Raw genomic sequence first — 21,760 nt, forward strand, 5'->3', positions numbered from 1 at the left:
AGTGACCAAGAACTCTGGCGGTCATCCGGAATTCACAGAACCACAGTTACATGCGTAACTAGCGTTCTGCTTCATTCCTACTAACCGCCAGAGGCAGTGTAAACACTATGGTAGACACATACCAACATAGTCATGAGGAATGCCACCCACCTGATGAAAATTAAGGCCGCTCCTGAAGAACCGTAGAACTAACGGCATGATGAGCAGCAACATTGACTTTATAAAACCGGGCAAACGTGCATGGAGAAGTTAGTCTCCAGGGCAGTGGCCTCTCTGCTGCCTTGTAAGCCAGTGTAATGGTCTCCACTATCCAGTTTGACAATCTCTGCTTCGACACTAGAGCACCTTTCTTCACACCACCATAGCAGACAAATAACTGGTCTGTCGAAATTGAGCATTAGAGCTCACATAGCACTTCAAGGCACGCACAGGACACAAAAATTGGGCACTTGAATCAGTCCCTGAAGAAGTCTGAAAAGAGGCCAATTCAATGTGCTGGTTTATGAACTGAGGAAGAAGGACTTTCGGAAGAAAAGAAGGATTGGGTCGTAGAACCACCCCGGAATCATCCGGCAACCAACGCAAGCACAATTCGTTAACAGACCGCGTGCAACTCACTGACTCATTTCGCAGACGCGATAGCCAACAAAAAAAGCAGTCTTCAAGGACATCCATTTAATATAAGTGCTTTGCAAGGGCTCAAACTGGGATGAGCAAAGGAACGTAAGCACAAGTGGCAGATCCCACACAGGGAAGTGAGGAGTCCGAGCAGGGTTCAGACGTCGTGCACCCTTCAGAAAACTGCATACAAGACTGTGAGATCCAAGAGAAGATCCACCAACTGAAGCATGATATGCAGCAATCGCAGCGACGTACACTTTCAACATGGAAGCTGCCTTGCCGTCCTCCAGTAAATGTTGAAGAAAGTTTAAGATGCTCGGTATGTCACATGTTGCAGGATCAAGCCCCCGCTCCCCACACCATGCAGAACAAAGCTTCCAATGGGAAGCATAAATCTGTCGTGTAGAAGAAGCCCTGGCGTTAGAGATGGTATGGATAACCGCAGGGTCACAATGCTCCAGAGAAGGATTTAACCCAATGGCCAGACCCAAAGCTGCAGACGAGCTGGATCCAGATGCCAGACCCTTGCCTCCAGCTGGGAGAGGAGGTCCTTCCTGAGGGGAAGTTTCCACAGATTATCTGTCAGAAGTCTCAGCAACAAAGGCTACCATGGTCTGGCTGGCCAACGTGGCGGCACGAGTAGCACTCTGTGCTTGCACAGGGAGATCCTGTGTAACGTCTCCCATAACAGAGGGATAGGTGGGAACGCATATAGTGGGCAGTTCAGCCATTCGTGAGACAGTGCATCCTGGCCCAAGGGACTGGACACTTCCGTCCTTGCGAACCATAAACGACAGTGAGTGGTCATCTCTGAAGCAAAAAGATCCACTTCCGCTCTTCCAAATCGTAGCCAGATCTCCTGCACTACATATGGATGAGGTCTCCATTCTCCTGGATGTACTTGATCCCTGGAAAGAGCGTCTGCCATCTGGTTGCACACTCCTGGAATATGAGCTGCCCTCAGTGAAGCGAGTCGCGGCTGACACCATGTCAGGATCTCCTGAGTAAGCTGTAGAGACCTGCGAGATTTTGTGCTGCCCTGGTGGTTCAAATGGAACACTGTTGAGGTATTGTCGGACCGAACGAGAACATGGCGGCCTGCCAGGACTGGCATGAAGTACTTTATAGCCAAGAACACCGCACGTAGTTCCAGCAGATTGATATGTTCTGTGGCCTGGGTCGGTGTCCAGCGCCCGCAAATACCTCTCCGATTCCACGTTGCCCCCACCCTGTGAGGGATGCGTCTGTCATGACCAGTTCCCGACGAGAGGGAACAACACCCAGGGACACTCCTGCCTTCAGAAACTCTTCCTGTCCCCACCGTCTCAACACACGGATGCAACGGTGAGAAATTACAACTAGCCGATGGCGATGTCTGGTGGGATCTAGCCGCAAACTGTTGTTCCATAACTGTAGTGGTCTGAGGTGGAGTAAACCCAGGGGAAAGAGCTGCGCTCACACACCTTGTGAAGACGCAAGGAGCAAGGGAAAGCCCGGAAGGTAGCACTTTGAACTGGTACGCTTGATTCAGGAAACTGAAACGCAGAAACTTTCTGTGATGAACAGCAATTGGGACGTGAAAGTATGCATCTTTCAGGTCGACACTTACAAACCAATCGTCTGCTGTCACAGACCAAAGAACGTTGGCTGCGCGCAGAGTTCGAAAAGGAAGGACCAAATCGAGAATTGGGCGGAAACCACCGTTCCTCTTCTGAACAAGAAAATATGTCGAATAGAACCCGTCTCCCTGAACGAGGGGATGAACTTTTTATATGGCTCCCTTCTCTAACAGTGAACAAATTTCCCGAGAGAGAGCCATTGCACGAACTGCATCTCTGACGATTGTAGGAACAATTCTTGAAAATCTGGGAGGTCGGCGGCGAAACTGTAGATTATATCCCCTGTTCAGAGTCGTCAAAACCCAGGGGTCTGCTGTGTTGGTCCTCCAGTACTCCAGCTGTTCTATAGAAAAACGATCGACTGCCGGCCTGAATGTCTCAAGCTTTATGTGTGCAACTTTTAGTGGTCGCGGATTGGCGCAGACGGGGTCCCCCTGGCAACTGTCGATGAGGTGGCCGAAAAACTCTCGCATCCTTAGTAACACGAGACCTTTGAGGGGGCTGTGACTGAGGTGTAGCGTGCCGGCAGAAACGTTGCTCCGATGTGGCATAGTGATGACGGGTCTGAATTGCTGGCATCCTAAAGGTTGGGTTGCGCTGCACCTGCGTCAGCTGACGAGTGGCCTCAGACAGCTTTACCCTCTTTTCCAACAGTATGCCTTTTTTAGTAGGGAATCCATACGACCACATTGAGCGCTGGGACACATCGCACATTCCCTCGTAGTGCCTCGTCAGGAGACACCACCAAAGCTGCAACAGGCTGCTCTATCTCTGGAGCACGACTCACCCCGATGGAATCTGCTTCAGCCATAGATGCTAGCGTCCGAGCAATCTTTGAGCACCGCTTAGGTGGACCAGAACCAGTGAGGGCATTTGAAAATTCAGCCACAAAATCTTTACATTGTGGCATGGCGAAAGAAGCCGCAGCTGTGGCCTGTCTGAAAAAACATTCGTTTGGGCAGACTGGACCGGTGACTCATCAAGTCCTAGACGAGCAATTTCCATTCGAAGTACATCCAAAGTATCATCGGAAGAGGACTGGGCCTGTCCAGATGACTGAACTGACCCTCCACTAGACCCCTCTGCTGCTGGATAACCAGTGAAAACATCCTGAGGAGATGGTTGTGCAGCAACATCTACAGCATCTCTGTGATCACGAAAAAAAGAATCTGAAGCAAGTGAAGCAGGTGTTTCAGCTCTCCCATCTCTGAAGAAAGCACAGAAACCGTCTTAGAAAGTGAATTTTCTTCAACATGCAAATGTTCATCTCTTCGCGATGTGGCCCTCTTCTTAGATGGGAGGGGAGTGCAGGCTGCCGCGGATGCCTTGCGCTTCCGAGTTCGCAAAGGGGCTACATCCAACTGCCCGAGTTTCACCGTTGAATTAGCGACTAACTCAGCAAGACGGAGCCATCGTTCCAACATAGGTAAAAGGCTGCAGTGCAGACACGGGTCCGTGAGAGCCTCTCTCAGATGTTGGACACCCAAACACGACGGGCAGATGTCATGACCGTCATCCGGGAGAAGATTATTAGGGCACAGCTACAAGTCAGTGGAAAACCAGTGGCAATCGAGCTGTGAGCCATAGTTACTCACTAACAACACCCTCGGATAGCACCGTAAGGTTTAAGTTAAGCGGGATGATGGTAACAACGAAGACAGGCAGGAAAAATAAAAATAAGTGTTGAGCTACGGTGGCTTATAACCCCCCCCCAGGGCTCCGCATACGTCACTACGTGACTTTGTTGGTATATTCTCTCGACCTATCTTGCTGGCGTTGCGATAATCCATAGTGTTTACACTGCCTCTGGTGGTCAGTAGGAATGAAACCGAATGGAAATGTTTCAAGAGGACCCCAACAAGTGCCGAAACTAGCTGTGACATGCTTATTGTACAATGTCTACTTGTCAGTGGTGTTGTCGATTACCAGAAAGGTGAGTTTTTGTTGAGTTTTATTTGCATGTTTCTGTATATGGTTGCGTTGTGAGAATTTGCAGCATATGTGTTGTCAAACTGATGAAGATATTTTCTGGTGTTTTTCAATGTGTTTTCATCAGTTGCAACACATGGAGCTCTTTTTTTTAAGCATAGCCTAGAACAAATTTGTGTTTGAAAGCTTATTCATATGTTGAGCTCATATATGAGTTCAGAGCTTGAACATTGAAGTGATTCAGTGACTGTTTAACAGAAAACTGTTATCACTTTTAAAACAAACCCAACACCCCCATTAGATGGTTTATTTGCTTAAATTAATCTCTATCATTTAACAAAGCTTTAATTCCAATAATTTGCAAAGTGCACCTTTTCCATTTATTTTAATAGCTGAATTTAGCCCTAAAATTTACATCAAATGATTTGTCTGTAACACTTTACAATAACAGTACATGAATAATCATGTGCAAATACTAAAATTAAATGGTAACACTTTAAAATAAGGTTCCATTAGTTAATGTCTTAACTAACGAACAAACAATGAACAATAAATTTATTACATTATTTATTAATCTTTGTTAATGTTAGTTAATGAAAATACAGTCGTTCATTGTTAGTCCATGTTAATTCACAGTGCATTAACTAATGTTAACAAGCTCAACTTTTGATTTTAATAATGCATGAGTAAATGTTGAAATTAACATTAAGATTAATAAATGCTGTAGAAGTATTGTTCATTCATAGTTCATGTTAACTAAAGTAGTTTACTAATGTTAACTAATGAACCTTATTGTAAAGTGTTACCAATTAAATATTACTTAAATATGAACTAATGATGAATTAAGGGATGTATTAATCAAGAACTACTGTAACCTCAACTACGACAAGAGTCATATGAATTCATGTGTGAATAACGACCACCTCGACTACATGTTTGTTAATGTATTAATTAACTCTTTGGGGTAAGTTTTCACACATGAATTCATTTTCTTTTAAGAATCATGTCATGATTAGTACATGCCATCATTAATTATTAGCTCATATACATTAGCTCATAAAGTAATATTTAATTTATGTATTATCATTCATGCACTGTTATTGTAAAGTGTTACGATATGTCTTAATGAGGAAAAAGATGTGTGACTATCAGAGAGACAATCTTACCCCAGTTTCTCCCGTTTACAGTGATTATTCTCCAGTACAGCAGAGAGCAGCTTCACTGTTGAATCTCTTAGTTTATTTCAATGCAGATCCAGATCTCTCAGGTGTGAGGAGTTTGATCTCAGAGCTGAAGTCAGAGCAGCAAAACATCAATGTGTACAATTTAACAATTTACTCGTGGAGCCATATTGAAATTCCAATATCTCTGGAACTGAACTATACAGGGCTTTAAAAATGAAGATGCCAAAAGGAAAGTTTGTTAAGACCCAATATCTAAAAGGGCATTAAGATATCTTTAACACTTGGAGAAAAAACTTAAAATGTGCTCTTTCCCCATTTTTGAATGGTCACCATTGGCACTTAAGGCAACATAGATTGCTAAAGTCATCAGATTTTACTAACAGACCTACTAATCTCTGTGTAAAAATAACATTATGGTGCTGCCATCTTTCTGAAGTCGTTTTTACCCCCTGTAATTTGGCTCTGAATCTCGGGTGAAAATTGTCACTTTGACCGCCCTCTACAAATTGGCTTTCCTCACTATATATGTTTATCATTATTCAGAAAATATATTAGCAAAATCAAATATCTGAGCTGGTGAAGTTTCTGAAATTTGGTTTATTTGACACGGAATGACTCTGTAGGTGAGCTTTACTGTCATTTTGATCTTCGTATTTGTGTCAATCAGCGCGAGCACCGCATTTTAATAACTATCAAGTACGTCCCACACTTAATTGTCTCATTCATGCATGTTTCCTTATCACTTAAAGGTGTATAACTTTTAAGTAGTAGGTTACTATGTTACGCAGATATATTTGCATACCGTAGAACACACAATAGCAAAATCTCTAACGATAGACACTTTATCCCGCGGTATCGATATATACCATCATTCCTCCCAGCCCAGTACTACGGTACTTATTCATTAGCTAGTGCTTATTCTTTAGGTACTACCCAGCTAACAATTGTTGATTCCAATAACGTTAGTTTATGGTTCCCAGAACGTCATTTTTATGGTTTGTTTTTGGTTAGCCAGGAAAGTTTTCTTAACAGAAATAGAATGCTATTTTTGGGTTTGCATAACGTTATTTTAACATTCACAAAACGTTATTATAACGTTCCCCTAACAACGTTACTCTGATTTGATTACCCCGGCCGCTGTACGTCAATAATCATCCAGCACACTCGCGACCTAGTATAAGCGGCATATAAATGATGTATGGACGCCTAATCAGTATTATAAAAACCATGTCTTGTTTGTATCTATTGTTTAATTAATAAAAATCATCTGAGCACATCAACCATCATATGTAAGATTAAATAAGATTAAATTTGTCCATTAATTTAAGATTACTGGGTACCCAGATTTCAAATTTCTTCAGCACCAAATAAAAATTACTTATACTTATAAAATATGACATTTATTCACAGATATTAAAAAATGATTGGCTTAAAAAATTGGCTTAAAGTAGGATATCAGTACATTCATTTCTTACCACTGAAGTGTATGCCTACAGTTTGTACAGCGGGACATTCTTCTTTTGCCGTAAATAAAAACTTATCGATTTATCATGTTCTCTTCAGTTAGGCATGTCAAATCCCTCTGAAATCATATTTACTCTCATAACTATATTAATTTTAAGTAGTCATTCAATAAAGAGATCGATAAATGAGCAAGTCAGTCGAAATGACCGTTAATTTTTAAATTCCTTGAGTGCGCGGCTGCAGATCAGAGGCGCGCAATAAATGAAGATGAAACAAACTCACGAATTTATGATTTCTGTTATCAATATGCTTAACCCTGGCTTAATATTATCATTTAAAACACATTTTAATTGATCTCATTTCTGTATTTTAGTAAATGCTGTATTAAACAAATTTCCAGGTTTTTCATAGTCATACACAAAAATATCTGAAACGTTTTCATTGGAAAGATAGTTTAGGGTTATAAAAAGAACCTAAGAATAACCATTAGTGAACGTTCTGTATAAGTTAGCCTAATTTTAGGTTATTAAAAAAATAACCACCCTGCAACATTCTGGGGACATTATTTTATGGTTGCAAATTAATAACCTAAAAAAATATGTAACTATTGCCATTTACTTCTATTGGGATCTGTCATTGAGATATCAACCTCTGTAGCACCAGTGCTATATGCAAAAAAAAGTTAACATACGGCCCTGATATGATATTTATTGTTTTGACTGAAGGAAAAACAGGGGGGAATAATAAAATAGGTGTCTTATAATATAAAATTACAGTGTTTACATATATGAAAAAAAATATGTTTTCTATGTGTTAGTTTACAAATTATTGTTTTTTTTTCTGTGTTGGTTTCTTTAAAAAAAGTGCATCTGTCTCCTTATTTCCATTTCCATTTCCAATTAGTCATTTAGCAGACGCTTTTATCCAAAGCGACTTAAAAATGAGGACAATAAAAGCAGTCAAAACTAACAAAAGAGCAACAATATATAAGTGCAAATGACAAGTCTCGGTTAGCCTAACGCAGTATTTGACATTTCCTGTCTAATCTCTCTCCTATATGCTGTTGGTTCATTAATATTCAAACATACTATTACCATACTGAGCGGAAATACAAATTAAAAAAGTACTAGTATCTATTAAGTTCAGGATATCCTTGGTCTAAAAAGTTACTAACTAAAAAAAATAAGTACTAGTTCAAATTTTTCTTAACAAGTAAAATATAATTAAATGTAGTCACTATTTGAATAAGTACTAGTATCTAATAAATAAGAACTAGTATCTTATGAATAAGTACTAGTAACTTTACAAAAGACACTAGTACCTAAATAATAAACACTAGTAAGTTACCTAAAGAATAAGCACTAGTACCTAAAGGTTAAGCATTAGTAGCTAATCAATAAGTACTAGTACTTAATGGAAAATATACTAAAAAATAAGTACTAGCATGAAAATAGATACTACGGTTTATAGATTAAATGTTAAAACGGCTTGCCATACGCCCTGCACTTCGACACGCCCACTATTCTGACCTGCAGAAAACCATACTTGAAGTTTTTCACCCGGATTCCTCCACAATATTTATCCTCCATCATGGAGGCTCTCGGGGGATACCCCACCAAATCAACTGCTTCTAGAGCAGGACTGATCAAGGTCTTACTGAGTGTGGCTGTGTGCATGGGCTCACTGTACCTACTGCAGAGTAAACTGTCAAAGTCGCGAAAAGCCAAAGATTTCTACTCGTATGAAGTGAAGGACGCGAGAGGCAGGACAGTCTCATTGGAGAAGTATCGGGGGAAAGTAAGTTATGCAATCTAATAGGCACAAAAGTTTTGTTTTAAATGGTTTAACATAATTTGTGAGGCTTTTGAAAATGTATTATTGCACAAATGCGTCCCGTGCAGCGGTATTTTCACTCGAGGTCTCGCTGTCTCTGATAATAGGTCTCTCTGGTTGTAAACGTGGCGAGTGGAAGGGAGTTGACGGAGCAGAATTACCGGGCTCTGCAGGAGCTTCACCGAGAGCTCGGCACGTCTCATTTTAACGTGCTCGCCTTTCCCTGCTCGCAATACGGTGACACCGAATCAGGTACCATCCGAGAAATCGAGGCTTTTGCCAAATCCAACTACGGTGTGACATTCCCCATCTTCAGCAAGATCAAAATAATGGGGTCTGAGGCGGAGCCCGCATTCAGATTCATCACAGGTAGGTTTTACCTGAGAATAACCCTCATTCAGTAACTTTTTGCTAATAAAATTCATACGTTTTACACCCAAAAAAAAAAAAAGTAATATCATGAGAACGATGTACATTCACATGAGTTGAAACTTCTAGGCATATTTTTTCTATATAAAGTTGGTTTTATTCTTCAGAGCGGGGAAAGGCGACCCCTCATGTTCGCCTCCATTTTGACATCCTATGATCAGCCGTTGCTACTCCTACTAATAGTGAGTTATTAATAATAAGACTATTTACTTTATGTAACACAAGCCAGGGTTCAAGATACTTTACAAACGCATAAACATAAAAGTACATCTAAAGAAAACAAGCAAACCAAACAATATAACAACAACACACAACAGTCTGAGGTGGGGTTTTAGATCATTGTGCACTCAAAAGTTTTGTCCCAGACGCTGTAAATTGAATCTACAGCCCTGGCTATGTATTGTAAAGCAACAACCTCTGGTTTAAAATTGAGGCAATTACTAAATGAAAATAATATTATATTTCTTATATGTTTTTTGTAAATTTCTAGATTCAGTACAGAGAATCCCCAAATGGAACTTCTGGAAGTTTCTTGTGAGTCCTGAGGGCCAGGTGCTGCGTTTCTGGAAGCCGGAGGAGCCCATAGATGACATCCGAAAGGAAGCCACAGCGCTTGTGCGGGATATTATATTGAAGAAGAGACAGGAACTATGATGTGCACAAACTCCCTTAGAGACTCAAAAGTGAATCGTTGTGCACGTTTAAGTGCGTATAGATACGCTGTGCTGTTCTGGTAAATGTGAATGAAACTGGCAGAAGATGTGTCAGTTAAAGCCTGTCTTTGTGTGCTTAATGTGTGTTAATGTTAGCAATAATTTGGATTTTTGGAAGTATGATTTTGAAAAACAAAACACCAACATCTGTCTTTTTATCAGCTTGATTATCTAAAGAATCAACCATGTAAATGTTTCAAACTACTTTTCTGGCAAGTGACCAGAAAACCACTGAACAATTATCAAGTCCATAATTGCATATGTTGCTCTTTTGGAATGAACGGAACGTATTGCGGATTAATGCATATTCAGTTACACTAGCACACGCCGAATTGAGATTAGCATGGGATCAGAAGTAATGTTACTTCATAAAAGTATTACTTCGTCTTGGCCGTTACATAATGTTTACTCTTAGTCTTAACATTTCAACATTTTTCCTGTCTTTGGTTATGAACCTGTTGAATAAAAGTCATGAACAATGCTTTGAGATATGAGAAACTCAATTTTAGCATTTGAAGACCAAGAATATATATATATATATATATGGAAATCTTTTACTATTGATTTATTTATGTAAGTACTTCCCTTACGAAAATTAACCATGGTTTTACTACAAAAAAAACATGGTTAATAGTTAAACCATGGTAACCACAAATTAACCATGGTTTTGCTACACTAACCATAGTTTAACCATGGTATTTGTAGCAAAACTGTGGTTATGCAAATGGTAATCAATACGCCAAAAACCCATGGTTACTACACTTTTACTGTAGTAAAACCATGGTTAATTTTTGTAAGGGTTAGATGTGATTTAAAGGGATAGTTCACCTAAAAATGAAGATTCTGACATTAATTTCTCACCCTGAAGTTGTTCCAAACCTAAGAGCTTTGTTCGTCCTCGGAATACAAGTGAAGATATTGTAAATTAAATCGGGTTTCTGTCCCTTCATTGACAGCCTAAGAAACTTTCACTTCGAAGGCCCAGAAAGGTAGTAAAAACATCACGGAAGTAGTCCATGTTACTCCAGTGGTTCAACTGTAATTTTCTGAAGCGACGGGAATGCTTTTGTGCGCCAAAAAACAAAAATAACGACTAACATTTTCTTCACTTCCACTTCATTCTCCAACGTGCGTTCACGAGAGCTGCTTCTTCTTCCCTGGTCAACGGGAGCGCCACAACGGTCGTATGTTTTAACGTATGTTTAGTAAACTTCAGGTAAATGTAAATGCCCATCTGACTAGTAAAATTAAAATGTATGACTCTGCAAATCCATTAAAATAATATACAACTGCAAACAACTAATGAATTGTGATTTTGATCTCATGTTTAATTTTAACAATAAAAAGTAAGATACAGGCCTTGATGCATGTGCAACAACAATGTGTTCTGATCTGCTGTCTTAACGTAATACATATAACATAATATAATTTACAGGTGTTCTTAATAATAATATGGTTATTTTCTTTTAATATGTAAGGCTGTATGCTTAATATGTAGCTCTGCTCGACACATTTTGTATCGGGGGTCCCTGCTCCATGTCTCTGTCGCCTAAGGGGTCCTTACCCTGAAAAACCTTGAAGACCCCTGCTTTAAGTTGAAACACATTTATTTATTCTAATGTTGAATTTAAAGTTGTGATAACTAATCACAACAGTCTTTATTTATTTATTTACAGCGTAGCTGATTTTATTAACAATTTTGATTTTTTAATGATGTGTTTTTGTACATGTCCACTAGATGGCAAAATCGTTCAACATGACAAATTTCTCTCTCTCGCTTTCAGGTTGCCAGACTTCACTGATAGGTTTGCACTTACTTCAAGTGGGAGGTTGTTTGTTTTTTAATTCAGCTGAAAATGGTAGTTTGTGTAAAAGGAAATAAAATGATCTAGACAGTGTAATACTTTATAGAATGCACAGTTATTTATAATATAGTATGTAGTGTACTATTGTACATTGTAATACATACTAGTGAGCATTAGTATTTAGTATGCACTATGTAGAAGGTAGATTGAACATTCAAAAATAGATGCAGTGTTTACAATGTATCTGTCAGTTTTTTGGGGACGAATAGCATCCAATTTTTCTTTGTTTAGCTGTTGCTTCTGTCCATTGTCAAGATTATGTATTTTTAAATGAATAATTTGATTTGTTCTAGCTGTATTTTTCTCCAAGAGGCCATAAGCAGATATCGTAGACAGCGACAGCCCTTGTACACTCATTCTTCATCCTTCTGACTAATGTGACAGTAGAGGCACAAATGGCAAAGAGACTTTGCAGAGAACAGAGTAATAGTTCTGATGTCCGTCTCTGCCAACTCTGTAGCAATCACCTTCCCTGCCCTCATGTTTAACAGATTCAGCTTGACCCAGCCAATCCATCACGCTGTTATTTGAGCTGAATTTTCTTAGAGGAAAAACATCCTCAGAACTAAATGTACCAAGTGTCCAGACAAGTGAAGGCGTACATTCTTAAGCTTCAAAGTTCATCCTGGTGGGGTAACCGCTGCCTGACTGTGCTCTGACATTTTGTGAGCTCTGATCAAAAGGACCCCATTTGCTTTGACAGCACAGAAGACCCCATAAGGTGCCCAGCTGGGCATAAAAGACCATGGGAGCCTTCAGGACTGAGCATAATGAATGACAATTACATGCAAAATATTTCCTTGTTGGAATGTAAATAAATTCATACAAACTAAGCTAAAATGTCCCTTTATATTGTCTATTTATATTCAAAAATGTTATATATTTATATTCTATTGAATTCTATTTTCGAACTGTAACACACAAGGTTTTTGCTGCAGGTACTTTGTGTTTGTTAGAAGTTGAATTCAAATCAAATAGTGACAAACCCCCCATAATACTTCTGAATATGATGTCTTCTTCATAAATATTGTGTGATGAAAAAATATGGTTCAGATCACTCAGACCATGTATGGAAATGAGTGCACCCGTCTATGTTCACCAATGGAGCTTGGTGGTCGTGTAAAAGTTTGTTACTGCTCCCAAGCAAAATTTTACTAAAAGCTAATTTTTTGAGATATCAACCTTAAATTTGGAACAGAACTTTTTTTTTGTTATGGCTTGGATTTTTTAGCTGTAGATTCCAACATGTTGTGTAAAACAAATAGTTGATATAAAATATAAGATTCAAATGTAATGTTCCAGCATATGCTTAAAAAGTGGAACTGACAGTTAACAGGTTAATATTAATATTCCCTTATATGTTTAATATAAATGCAACTGGCAACAATTTTGAGTTTTGTGGTAAAAATGACCTCAGAGCACTCATTTTATTGTATTGGTGCAATGCTAGGTTGATTATCTTGTACATTTAATAGACTGTTTTGTATTGTTTTGTAAGTCATACAGTCAAGTGGTTATTGCAAAAGAGGTAGTGTAAGCTTGTACATTGTATTTCACATAAAGGCTTACATTTAAGTCTGTTCCTCACAAAGCCCTCGTGTGTCTCAATACTTAGAATGTGTCATTTGGGCTGCTTTTTTGATACTTTAATGGTATTTTTGTTAGTGATACATGAAGATGAGTGGCCTAATTAATGACACATAATTTGTGGAAGAACTGTCCTTTTAGGAACAAGCAAAAAGAATGTGGTAAAATTCATATTCATTATGGTCTTTGATTTTTTTCTAACCATTATTTTATGTTTTGTTTAGCCATGGGGTGGCAGACCAGGACTCTGGTATTATTTTTTTCTGCAGTAACCTGGGTCTGTCTGTATGCTTGTCACAACAACACAGACCATGACATGCATAATTCCCAAGGCCTCAATAGGACTGTCTGGAAAGCTGTTACAGCATCACTGTTTATACAACCAGATGTAACAGAGCAGAAGAGTCTGCACTTCTTGTTTGAGATCACAGTGACAAAAGCAAGTGTACACACTGCTGAAGATCTGTTTACAGATGTTCAACACACACACTCTTTATAACCACAATTATATACACACACTGACAAGAACCATACAAGCTCAACTGAGTGGAAGTGGGCGTCTGCATCCTGCTTCATGTCTCTAAGGATAATAGGGATGTTTTCTGTCATTATTTTTTTGCCCTCATGTTGTTCCAGACTTGTTGCAGTTATTTTATTTATTTTTTCCCCAATGGAACACATGAAGAATTTGGAGAATCTTCTTTTTATGAAAGAGTTTAGAGTGACCATTCCTATCAAGCTACCATCAAGCAAAAAAAAAAAAAAAAAAAAAACCCAGTCCATATAATATGCTATATTGCAAGTCTTCTGAAGACAACAGTTTTGAGTAAGAAAAGACAGAAATATTAATGAACAAAATGACTTTTGATCAAAATGACACATCGCGTGAGAAATGCCACTGGTTCTCGTGACTCATAACCGATGCATGTGGTCAAATCTGCCCCATATTCAATCTGAAACTTACATTAAAGGGGATGATTTTTACGAAATAATTTGGTCTAAATATCATGTTTGATATTTTGAGCCGATTTTAGGAGATGGAGGACATATTGTTTTCATCTGTCACACCTCTCTTATCAACAAGGCACGTGTTTCAGCGTGACTTTGTTGTGATCGGAACGACTTTAAAGTCTGGTAATGTATGATCTTCAGTCCTTTAGTGTGTGATGGCCAGTTTTTCCTCTGTGACTGTTACAAAGTCAGTAAGTGTATGTTGCCCAGTTTTTTAAAAGCTGGTCAGATTCTAAAATAGAATGTTCCTTTAACATTTGCATAACCATAACAACAACAAAAAAAAAAGAAAACTGGATGTTTTGAACATTCAGAGAAGATTCAGAAATTTTCAAAACTAAACGTGACCGTTAGCAAAACCTACTTAGAACGTATTTTTGTTAGCTGGCTATGAACTACTTTTATATAAGTTTAAACTTTTTTATTGTGTTTTTGTCCATTCTGGAGCTAAACAGGTCAGTTTCCTATAACTGGAACTGTACAAGAAAAGAGCTTATAGGACAGTTCTTCAAAAATTTTCTTTTTTTCCATGGAAAAATAACAGCAAGTATGGGTTTGGAATGACATGAGGGTGAGTAAATGACAGAATTTAAATTTTTTCAGCTATTACTTTTCAGAGAGAGAGTGAGAGTGTGTGTGTAATATTCCCTCAAGCTGTCACAGATCCTAGCACCACAAACCATCATTTAAAAAAAAAGCTTCTCTGCATCTCCTCCATGCACTCCAGCACATCAATCAGCAGATGGGCACCTCACCAGCCTTCCACAGGCACTTTCAACCATCAAACGTATTCACACCGATTTTCCATATTAAAAATAAACAAGCAAGTATTATTTTGCTACACTCATGGTATTATTAATAAAAGTTTATTACAGAAGCATTGAACAGTCAATCTTATAAACTGTTTGAAGCACAGATTCAGAGGACACAGTATATGACACGGACAGAGAAAGCTAATTCAGACTGACACAAAAACAACATCACAAATAAGCTGCCTTCTATCAATAATCGGACATTGAGTGTATCAGCTTGCTTAGCATTGTGGGTATTGACACCATCGTGGTGTTTATGAGTAACAGATTTACGCAGATTATGCAGGTTAAACATCCCAGATGAGCAGATCACAAGCCAGATAATTGTTATGATCTGGACACAGAGCCAAACAACAAATGCAAAGAGTGATGTTTTTTATGAATTAATTTGTCACAGGTACTAAATAGTCCAAATGAATTGAATATTCAGTTCTGGAAAGTTAACAAGAGGGCAATTCATCATTTGAATTTGTAGGCCCTTTAAAAATGGACACTTATTAGCACGTGTTGTGGAATATTACATAGAATATAATAGTCTGAAGTCAACAACAACACTGGGAAAACATTAAGATAACATTAAACAAATACACACAACTGACATTTAAAAGAATACATATATGCTAAATAACACTGACACTTAACTATTTGATCGTCTGAGCTTTCTTTACCCCCAAACAACAAGTGCTGGTTAGTACAGTAACTATTTGTTTGGCTCATTTTTGTTTCAGAATGACAAAGATGTTCATGTTACAAGACAACATCGCTACAACAAGCTTTTCAGTCACAAACCTGATGAGAACACAGACTAAAGTGCTCAGGTAATCGAAGGCCATGGAACAATCATTAGCTCTTTATCTCAAGGTCCATTTATTTGATCATTAATGACTTGTCTGCCAAAATTAGATTTAAAAATAAATGGGGTGTTGCTGCAACTTTGTGTTACAGGCAAGGTTATCTTGAGCATGATGTTAAGGACATTTAATAAACTTTAAGTAAAGTTGACCAGACATGATTAATCAATGTGCTTGAGATATTAAAATACACCATACAGAAATAGCATAATGAACCACCATATTTCATTGGACGATTCCAAAGGGAGAAGCAGTGCATTGACACAGCAAGACATATTTAAGAGGTATATTTAAAATGACCTGAACATAAAAAGGTGAACAATCCATTCAGTAGACTTTCAAATACAACAACGTTTTGTACCTGTTGTCTCCTAAGATAGCTTTGTTCATCATTAGCAGACAACAAAAACCAGACGCTGGCAATTCAACAGCGTTACCTTTTTGTATCATCATTCACAACTACACGACAAGTGGTGCGTGGGTATTCACAAGTGAACATTTTGGAAAGGTGGGGAAAATGCAAAAGTCTTGACATAGCAGTTTTGCTTGCGTCACGTGACGTGGCTCGGCTGTATAGTCTGTTGAGCTGGTTTCATGGCTTTTGTTGGGAGATTAGTAGAGCACACACAGAGTGGTGATAGGTCCGGTCTGCTGCGGCAGAGACGGCCTCAGCAATGCAACACTGACAAATACGACCAAACCTGACCAGACCCCACAAAATTCCTAACCATACCTTAGTTAAAAGCCGGGTCCGTAGAGCTTCAAATTCACCGTTGGTATGCATCAGCCTGTCGACTGACTCGGTCAAACTCTGGGATTTTTTATTGGTCATTTTCTTGTCCGTCACTGGTTCTTCGTGACCAAAGAGTGGCGTAAGAAAGCATCTTTTACGCGACTCTCTGTGGCCCCCTCCAATGAACCCCCACCTCGAGTCAAGGATCATCATCTGCCAACACAGTAAGTCAATGGGGAAGCTTTAAGAGCATTTCAAACCAGCGTGTTTCACCGTTTGCTGTGTTCAGGTGGTTAGTTGGCTCTTTACATGCGCTGCTGTTGGTTCACACATAACCGCAATGGGAAGGTCATGGAGCTGCAGTGGAGGAGGGAGATGGTAAAAGTTGATTGGGAGAAATGGTACTGAGAGAAGAGAGATCTCTTGCCTGCGCTCTCCCATTCTTTCTTTATCCCATTGTCAGGGGACAATGATTGTGATTGGTTCACCTCTCGCAATGGTGCAGGGTAAAACTACCTGAACTTTTCTGTTCCCCGATGCTCCATGGCTCCAGGTCCTCTTCCTCATCTTCATCCTCCTCTTCTTCATAGTGGCTGGGTTCTTCAATGGAGCTCTCCACACGGTAGCAATAGGGCTGACCTTCTGTGTACTCATAGATGGTGGGCAAACTGCCCTTTAGACTACAGCGTCGCCGTAGGGCCACCAGAAGAGGCTGAGAACAGAGTAAAAACAGTTAAACAACTTTTGGGTTACAATTAATTACTGATGATGCCTGTAGAATGTCTATTGTCTGGTTGTGTGTTACAGAAAATCATGAAGTCTCCTTACCGAATTTATTTCTTATTAGATGGGATACTAGCAGTAATTAACAGTTACTTCACAGAGAAAGTTGGTTAACGTAAAAAATTATTGTATTGTAAGGTCAAACTAAATGAGAAGCATATAGTAAAAATACTGATAACACTTCACAATATAGTTCAATTTTTAACATCAGTTAATGCATTAAGTATCATGAACAATCAAAAAGCAACAAAATGTATTAATCTAGGTCCATGTTAAACTATAAATATATTATTGTTAATTCATGTTTGTTCATAATGCATTATATTTTGTATGTATATATATATATATATATATATATATATATATATATACTGACAGCGTTGTACCTTTTCCCAAGAGTGTATTATATTATATTATAATTTGTTATAATTTATAATTATACGTAAAATGTATACTGTAGAAATTAACAGAAACCAATAAAAATACTGTAAAAGTATTGTTCATTGTTAGTTCAGGATACCTAAAGCACTAACTAATGTTAACAAATTGATGCTTTTATCCTCAGGGAAATCCCATCCAAATAGGACTTTAATTAAATGGTTCACCCTGCCAGTTGAAAATGGTGAGTGAAAACATATAAAACAAATATTTATCTCGCATAACCTGATTAACCCAAGTAGATTCCAAGTAGTTCCTGGATCAACATCCTTGATGGTCCTGGAACAACATTACAATCAGCCAATAATATTTTAGGCTAAGAAATATGATTGGGCCTAAGGCTGGAGTTAGGTTTGATAGGCAGACAATGTTCTTGTCTCTAATTTTAGGGGTAGGTTAAAGTAGGGCTATGACTGTTTGTCAGCAAATATTGCTCCAGGAGCATCAAGGAAGTCCTACTTGGCTAATCCATGTTGTACCTCTTATAAAGAAGGCATCAAGTTTTGCAGTACAACTGTCCTTTACCCAAAATGAAGCATGTATCACAGTGTAATTCTTACAATAAGGGGGACTGTGATTGATTTTAAGATTCTGTTGATTTACCTGTGGCATGGTAAATATGTCCACGTTGTTGCCCAGGTCAATCCAGGCAAGACAACTGAACTTCTTGGAATCTTTGAGGGCTTCACTCAGATCTTTAAGGATGCCAAGAGTCAGACGGTTCCCATTGAGAGCCAGTGTTGTGAGTTTGGGCAATGCACCCAGGAAGGGCAGAAGTAGACGTAGGCCCTCGTCCCGGAGCTCAGTGAAACTAAGATCTACGGATATCACAGCGCCCCCACTGGTCTGGAGGTAATACGCCACATGCCGTATGTCGCGAGTTGATAAAGGGATGCTAGAGAGGTCCACAGAGTCACTGCAGAGCTTCTTCTGAAGTGTTGTTTTAAGACTGAAAAGTGAAAAAAAAAACTAATATTATATACAGAGGAATTCAATGAGAAAACTAAAAACAGATATACAAGCATTAGAGTGATTTGGACTGTAAATCTGATAATTTACAACAAATAAGGAAATGCTGCGGCTTTAACAAAATAGAGGTTAAGGATTTGAATACTTGGTCTTTATTGAAAACCATTTTTTCTGGCTATGAGCTGGTACTTTCCGTTACTTTAAATTACAGGGACAGGGGTAAGAAGGCTGCTGTGGTGTGGGCAGAGCTTGGGATATGCCACTGAGTGTGCTTCCATTCACATCACAGTTTTGTCTGAAAATGATCAAATCTTGAGTTGTTACAATCATGTCAGAATTCAGAACAAGCATTCATTTCATAATGTACTAAAGCAAAGTTGGCTACACTTTTCAAAAACGAGTGTTTTTCAGCTTATTAGCTTGAATGGATTGCTTTAAGACTACTTTATAATTTCATTACAAATGTAGAAATTACATTTATTTATGTACATTTTAATATTTTAGTGAATAAAATTGTAAAACAGTTGCATGAAATAACAATCCATGTTTTTGTACGTGAATAATTAACATATGCCAATATACTGTATGTATGGGAGATTTTAATGAAGCACAGATGGATGCTGATTGGATATCAGACTCTAAACACATCATTTTGGGTCCTGCATAGATACATGCACACTGGTGGTCACTATTTCAACAGAAAAACTTATTTGATTGTCTACCATTCATGTATTTTTGTCCCACCTGTAAGCCTGGCTTCTCTATATGAGGATACTGTGATCTCTCAAATGGGTGGGACTTTGCAACGAATGACCAGTAATTAAAATTTGTTGATTTAGATGATCATAGCTGACGTTGAAGTCATTATAACATTTAGTGTTATCAAACTCATCGTTGGCCTTTGGAATTTGATTATTGCATAATCATAAGCAAGTCATTTTACTGTCTAGTACATTAGTGTGGTTAGAGAAGCAGCTTTTGGTGAAGAACACTGTAGATATAAAACAAGAAACAAAAAAAACAAAACTGAGCGCACAGTTTGTTATTGTCTGACATCTGTGTTTGCCAACTTGCGAGAAGCATGAGTTGGCAGTTATATATGTAAATTTCATCTTCACTGTATCAATACTGATAAACATCTATTCAGTGAATATTGTCCTTTGCAATTCTTTGTTCAATGACTTAGCCAAGCTGTCATGGGAGATACCCTAAGGTACAAAAGCTAAAAGGTGCATCTCTGTACTTTATTTACCCCCAAATGGTACATATTAGTACATTAAAGGTACATATTAGTATTTCAAAAGTACTTTAAAAGTACATATTAGTATCTAAAGTGTACATATTAGTACCTTTTGAAATGGTACCACCCAGTGAGTTTTTTTTCTTCCTGATAGTGTATATTCAATTTATGTGCATATTATCCTCTAACTTCAAAAGCTGGCATTGAGAGCTTTTGCAGAAATCATATGAGAGCTTTCTTGCATGTATTGCCAGTTATGACATAGTCTTGACTTTGCCAAACTGAACCTCCTGTTTCTTCTTTTTGAGTCATTAGTTTTGTGTTTAGTCTATTTGCAAGGCCCAATTATGTTTCAGCATGAAAGGTATTCTCATGTACTCTATGATGCGATGTAAAAATTCATAGTAGGCTTATGATGGCAAGCAGAAATGCAGCCCTATAGCGCTTCTACCATCATGCTCTTTGATATGAGGTTATTTGGCAAAACTATAAATGTCTGGCTTCACTTCAGTCATGCATATACATTTCTTTTTAGAAGCTTCTTTCTGTGATGACTTGGGTCTGTAAAGTTGTGTTGTCACACAATATTATTTTAGTGTGTACTTTACCATAGACTTGATAAGACTTGCCTGTAAATTACTTAAATAGCAAAAATTAGTGCAAACTGTCAAATCCAGTCAAAACAGACAAACCAGTTAATCAGTGACTTCTTCATACCAATTTATGTGTCCAATTTGTCTATGCATGAGCATATTGTGGCATGTCTTTGTGTATGCAAGTCAAATACTGTAAGAACATAGATGTACTGTACTGTACAAAGTGGCACTGGGAAACATACAGTCTGTAAGAAGAGGTGATATTAGAGCTATATAAGAGATTGATGAAACCTCCTAAAGTATTATTTTCTTCTCAAATAATTTCTGAAGTAAGGTTCACAGTCAGAGTTCACTATTGTTCTGCCAAATTGCACTGAAAACTGGATCCCTGCTGCTGGTGAAAGCTGCTGTTATTCATTTTTTTGTTTGTTTCTGATGATGTTTGCAGGCAGCAGATAGAATCAGTGCCTTTCTGCTCACCCAAAATAAATCTTCTTTACACTCTCAAAACAGTTCCACACACACAGTTCCATGTACAGTTGCTAAGACATCCATATTTAGTTCAAACATTCAACTGAGCTGCCATTTTTTAGATTTGAATATTAGACTAGTCAAAACTTGCTCCTTTGAATGTAAGAGAACATGAATATTTTTGAATAATAACAGAATTTTTTTTTACAGAAAGATAAGAATGTTTATTGGTGTAATTCAATATTAAAATACTTCCCCAGTCTAATATCCAAAGTTAAATATAAGCTATTCCCTTGTGAAAAAGAAGTGCACTTAATTGTATTGAATATGCAGTTAGACTTAAAATCTTAGAAGTATGTAAAATGCTACTTTCAGATTATAAAGCAATAAGCCCCAAGAAGCCGTGGTTTACAGTGAATTTATAACAGCTAAGGGGCGTTGTTAGGCACGACGCGAAGCGGAGTAAACCACAGCTTCACGGGGCTTATTGCTTTTATAAAACGGTTATTCCATATACGTAGTAAGGTTTCATAAAATAAAACAGAGCAAATAAAGTGTAATGATATTAATAAAAACAGTATTCTTCCACCAAACAATGTAGTTCCTCAGAAA

At 38.2% G+C, this 21,760-nt stretch overlaps 2 protein-coding genes across 2 annotated transcripts; one reads left to right on the top strand and one right to left on the bottom strand.

Annotated features, from left to right (window-relative positions):
• The first annotated feature begins 8,407 nt into the window (after positions 1–8,407).
• gpx8 (glutathione peroxidase 8 (putative)) lies at positions 8,408–10,232 on the top strand. The gene is made up of 3 exons (XM_016569209.1): positions 8,408–8,614; positions 8,758–9,019; positions 9,570–10,232. Exons 1-3 carry the CDS (start codon positions 8,408–8,410, stop codon positions 9,731–9,733), a joined length of 633 nt encoding a protein of 210 aa, XP_016424695.1. The 3' UTR covers positions 9,734–10,232.
• A 4,877-nt stretch (positions 10,233–15,109) lies between these two features.
• LOC107753146 (leucine-rich repeat-containing protein 75B-like) lies at positions 15,110–19,706 on the bottom strand. Its single transcript, XM_016569269.1, has 3 exons — positions 19,696–19,706; positions 18,476–18,821; positions 15,110–17,363 (listed from the first exon to the last, which is right to left on the bottom strand). The coding sequence occupies exons 1-3, from the start codon at positions 19,704–19,706 to the stop codon at positions 17,136–17,138; spliced, it is 585 nt and encodes a 194-aa protein (XP_016424755.1). The 3' UTR covers positions 15,110–17,135.
• Between the last annotated feature and the right edge of the window lie 2,054 nt (positions 19,707–21,760).

Source organism: Sinocyclocheilus rhinocerous, unplaced genomic scaffold (assembly GCF_001515625.1).
Source record: "Sinocyclocheilus rhinocerous isolate Xijiao unplaced genomic scaffold, SAMN03320098_v1.1 scaffold20, whole genome shotgun sequence".
Classification (NCBI taxonomy): Eukaryota; Metazoa; Chordata; class Actinopteri; order Cypriniformes; family Cyprinidae; genus Sinocyclocheilus; species Sinocyclocheilus rhinocerous.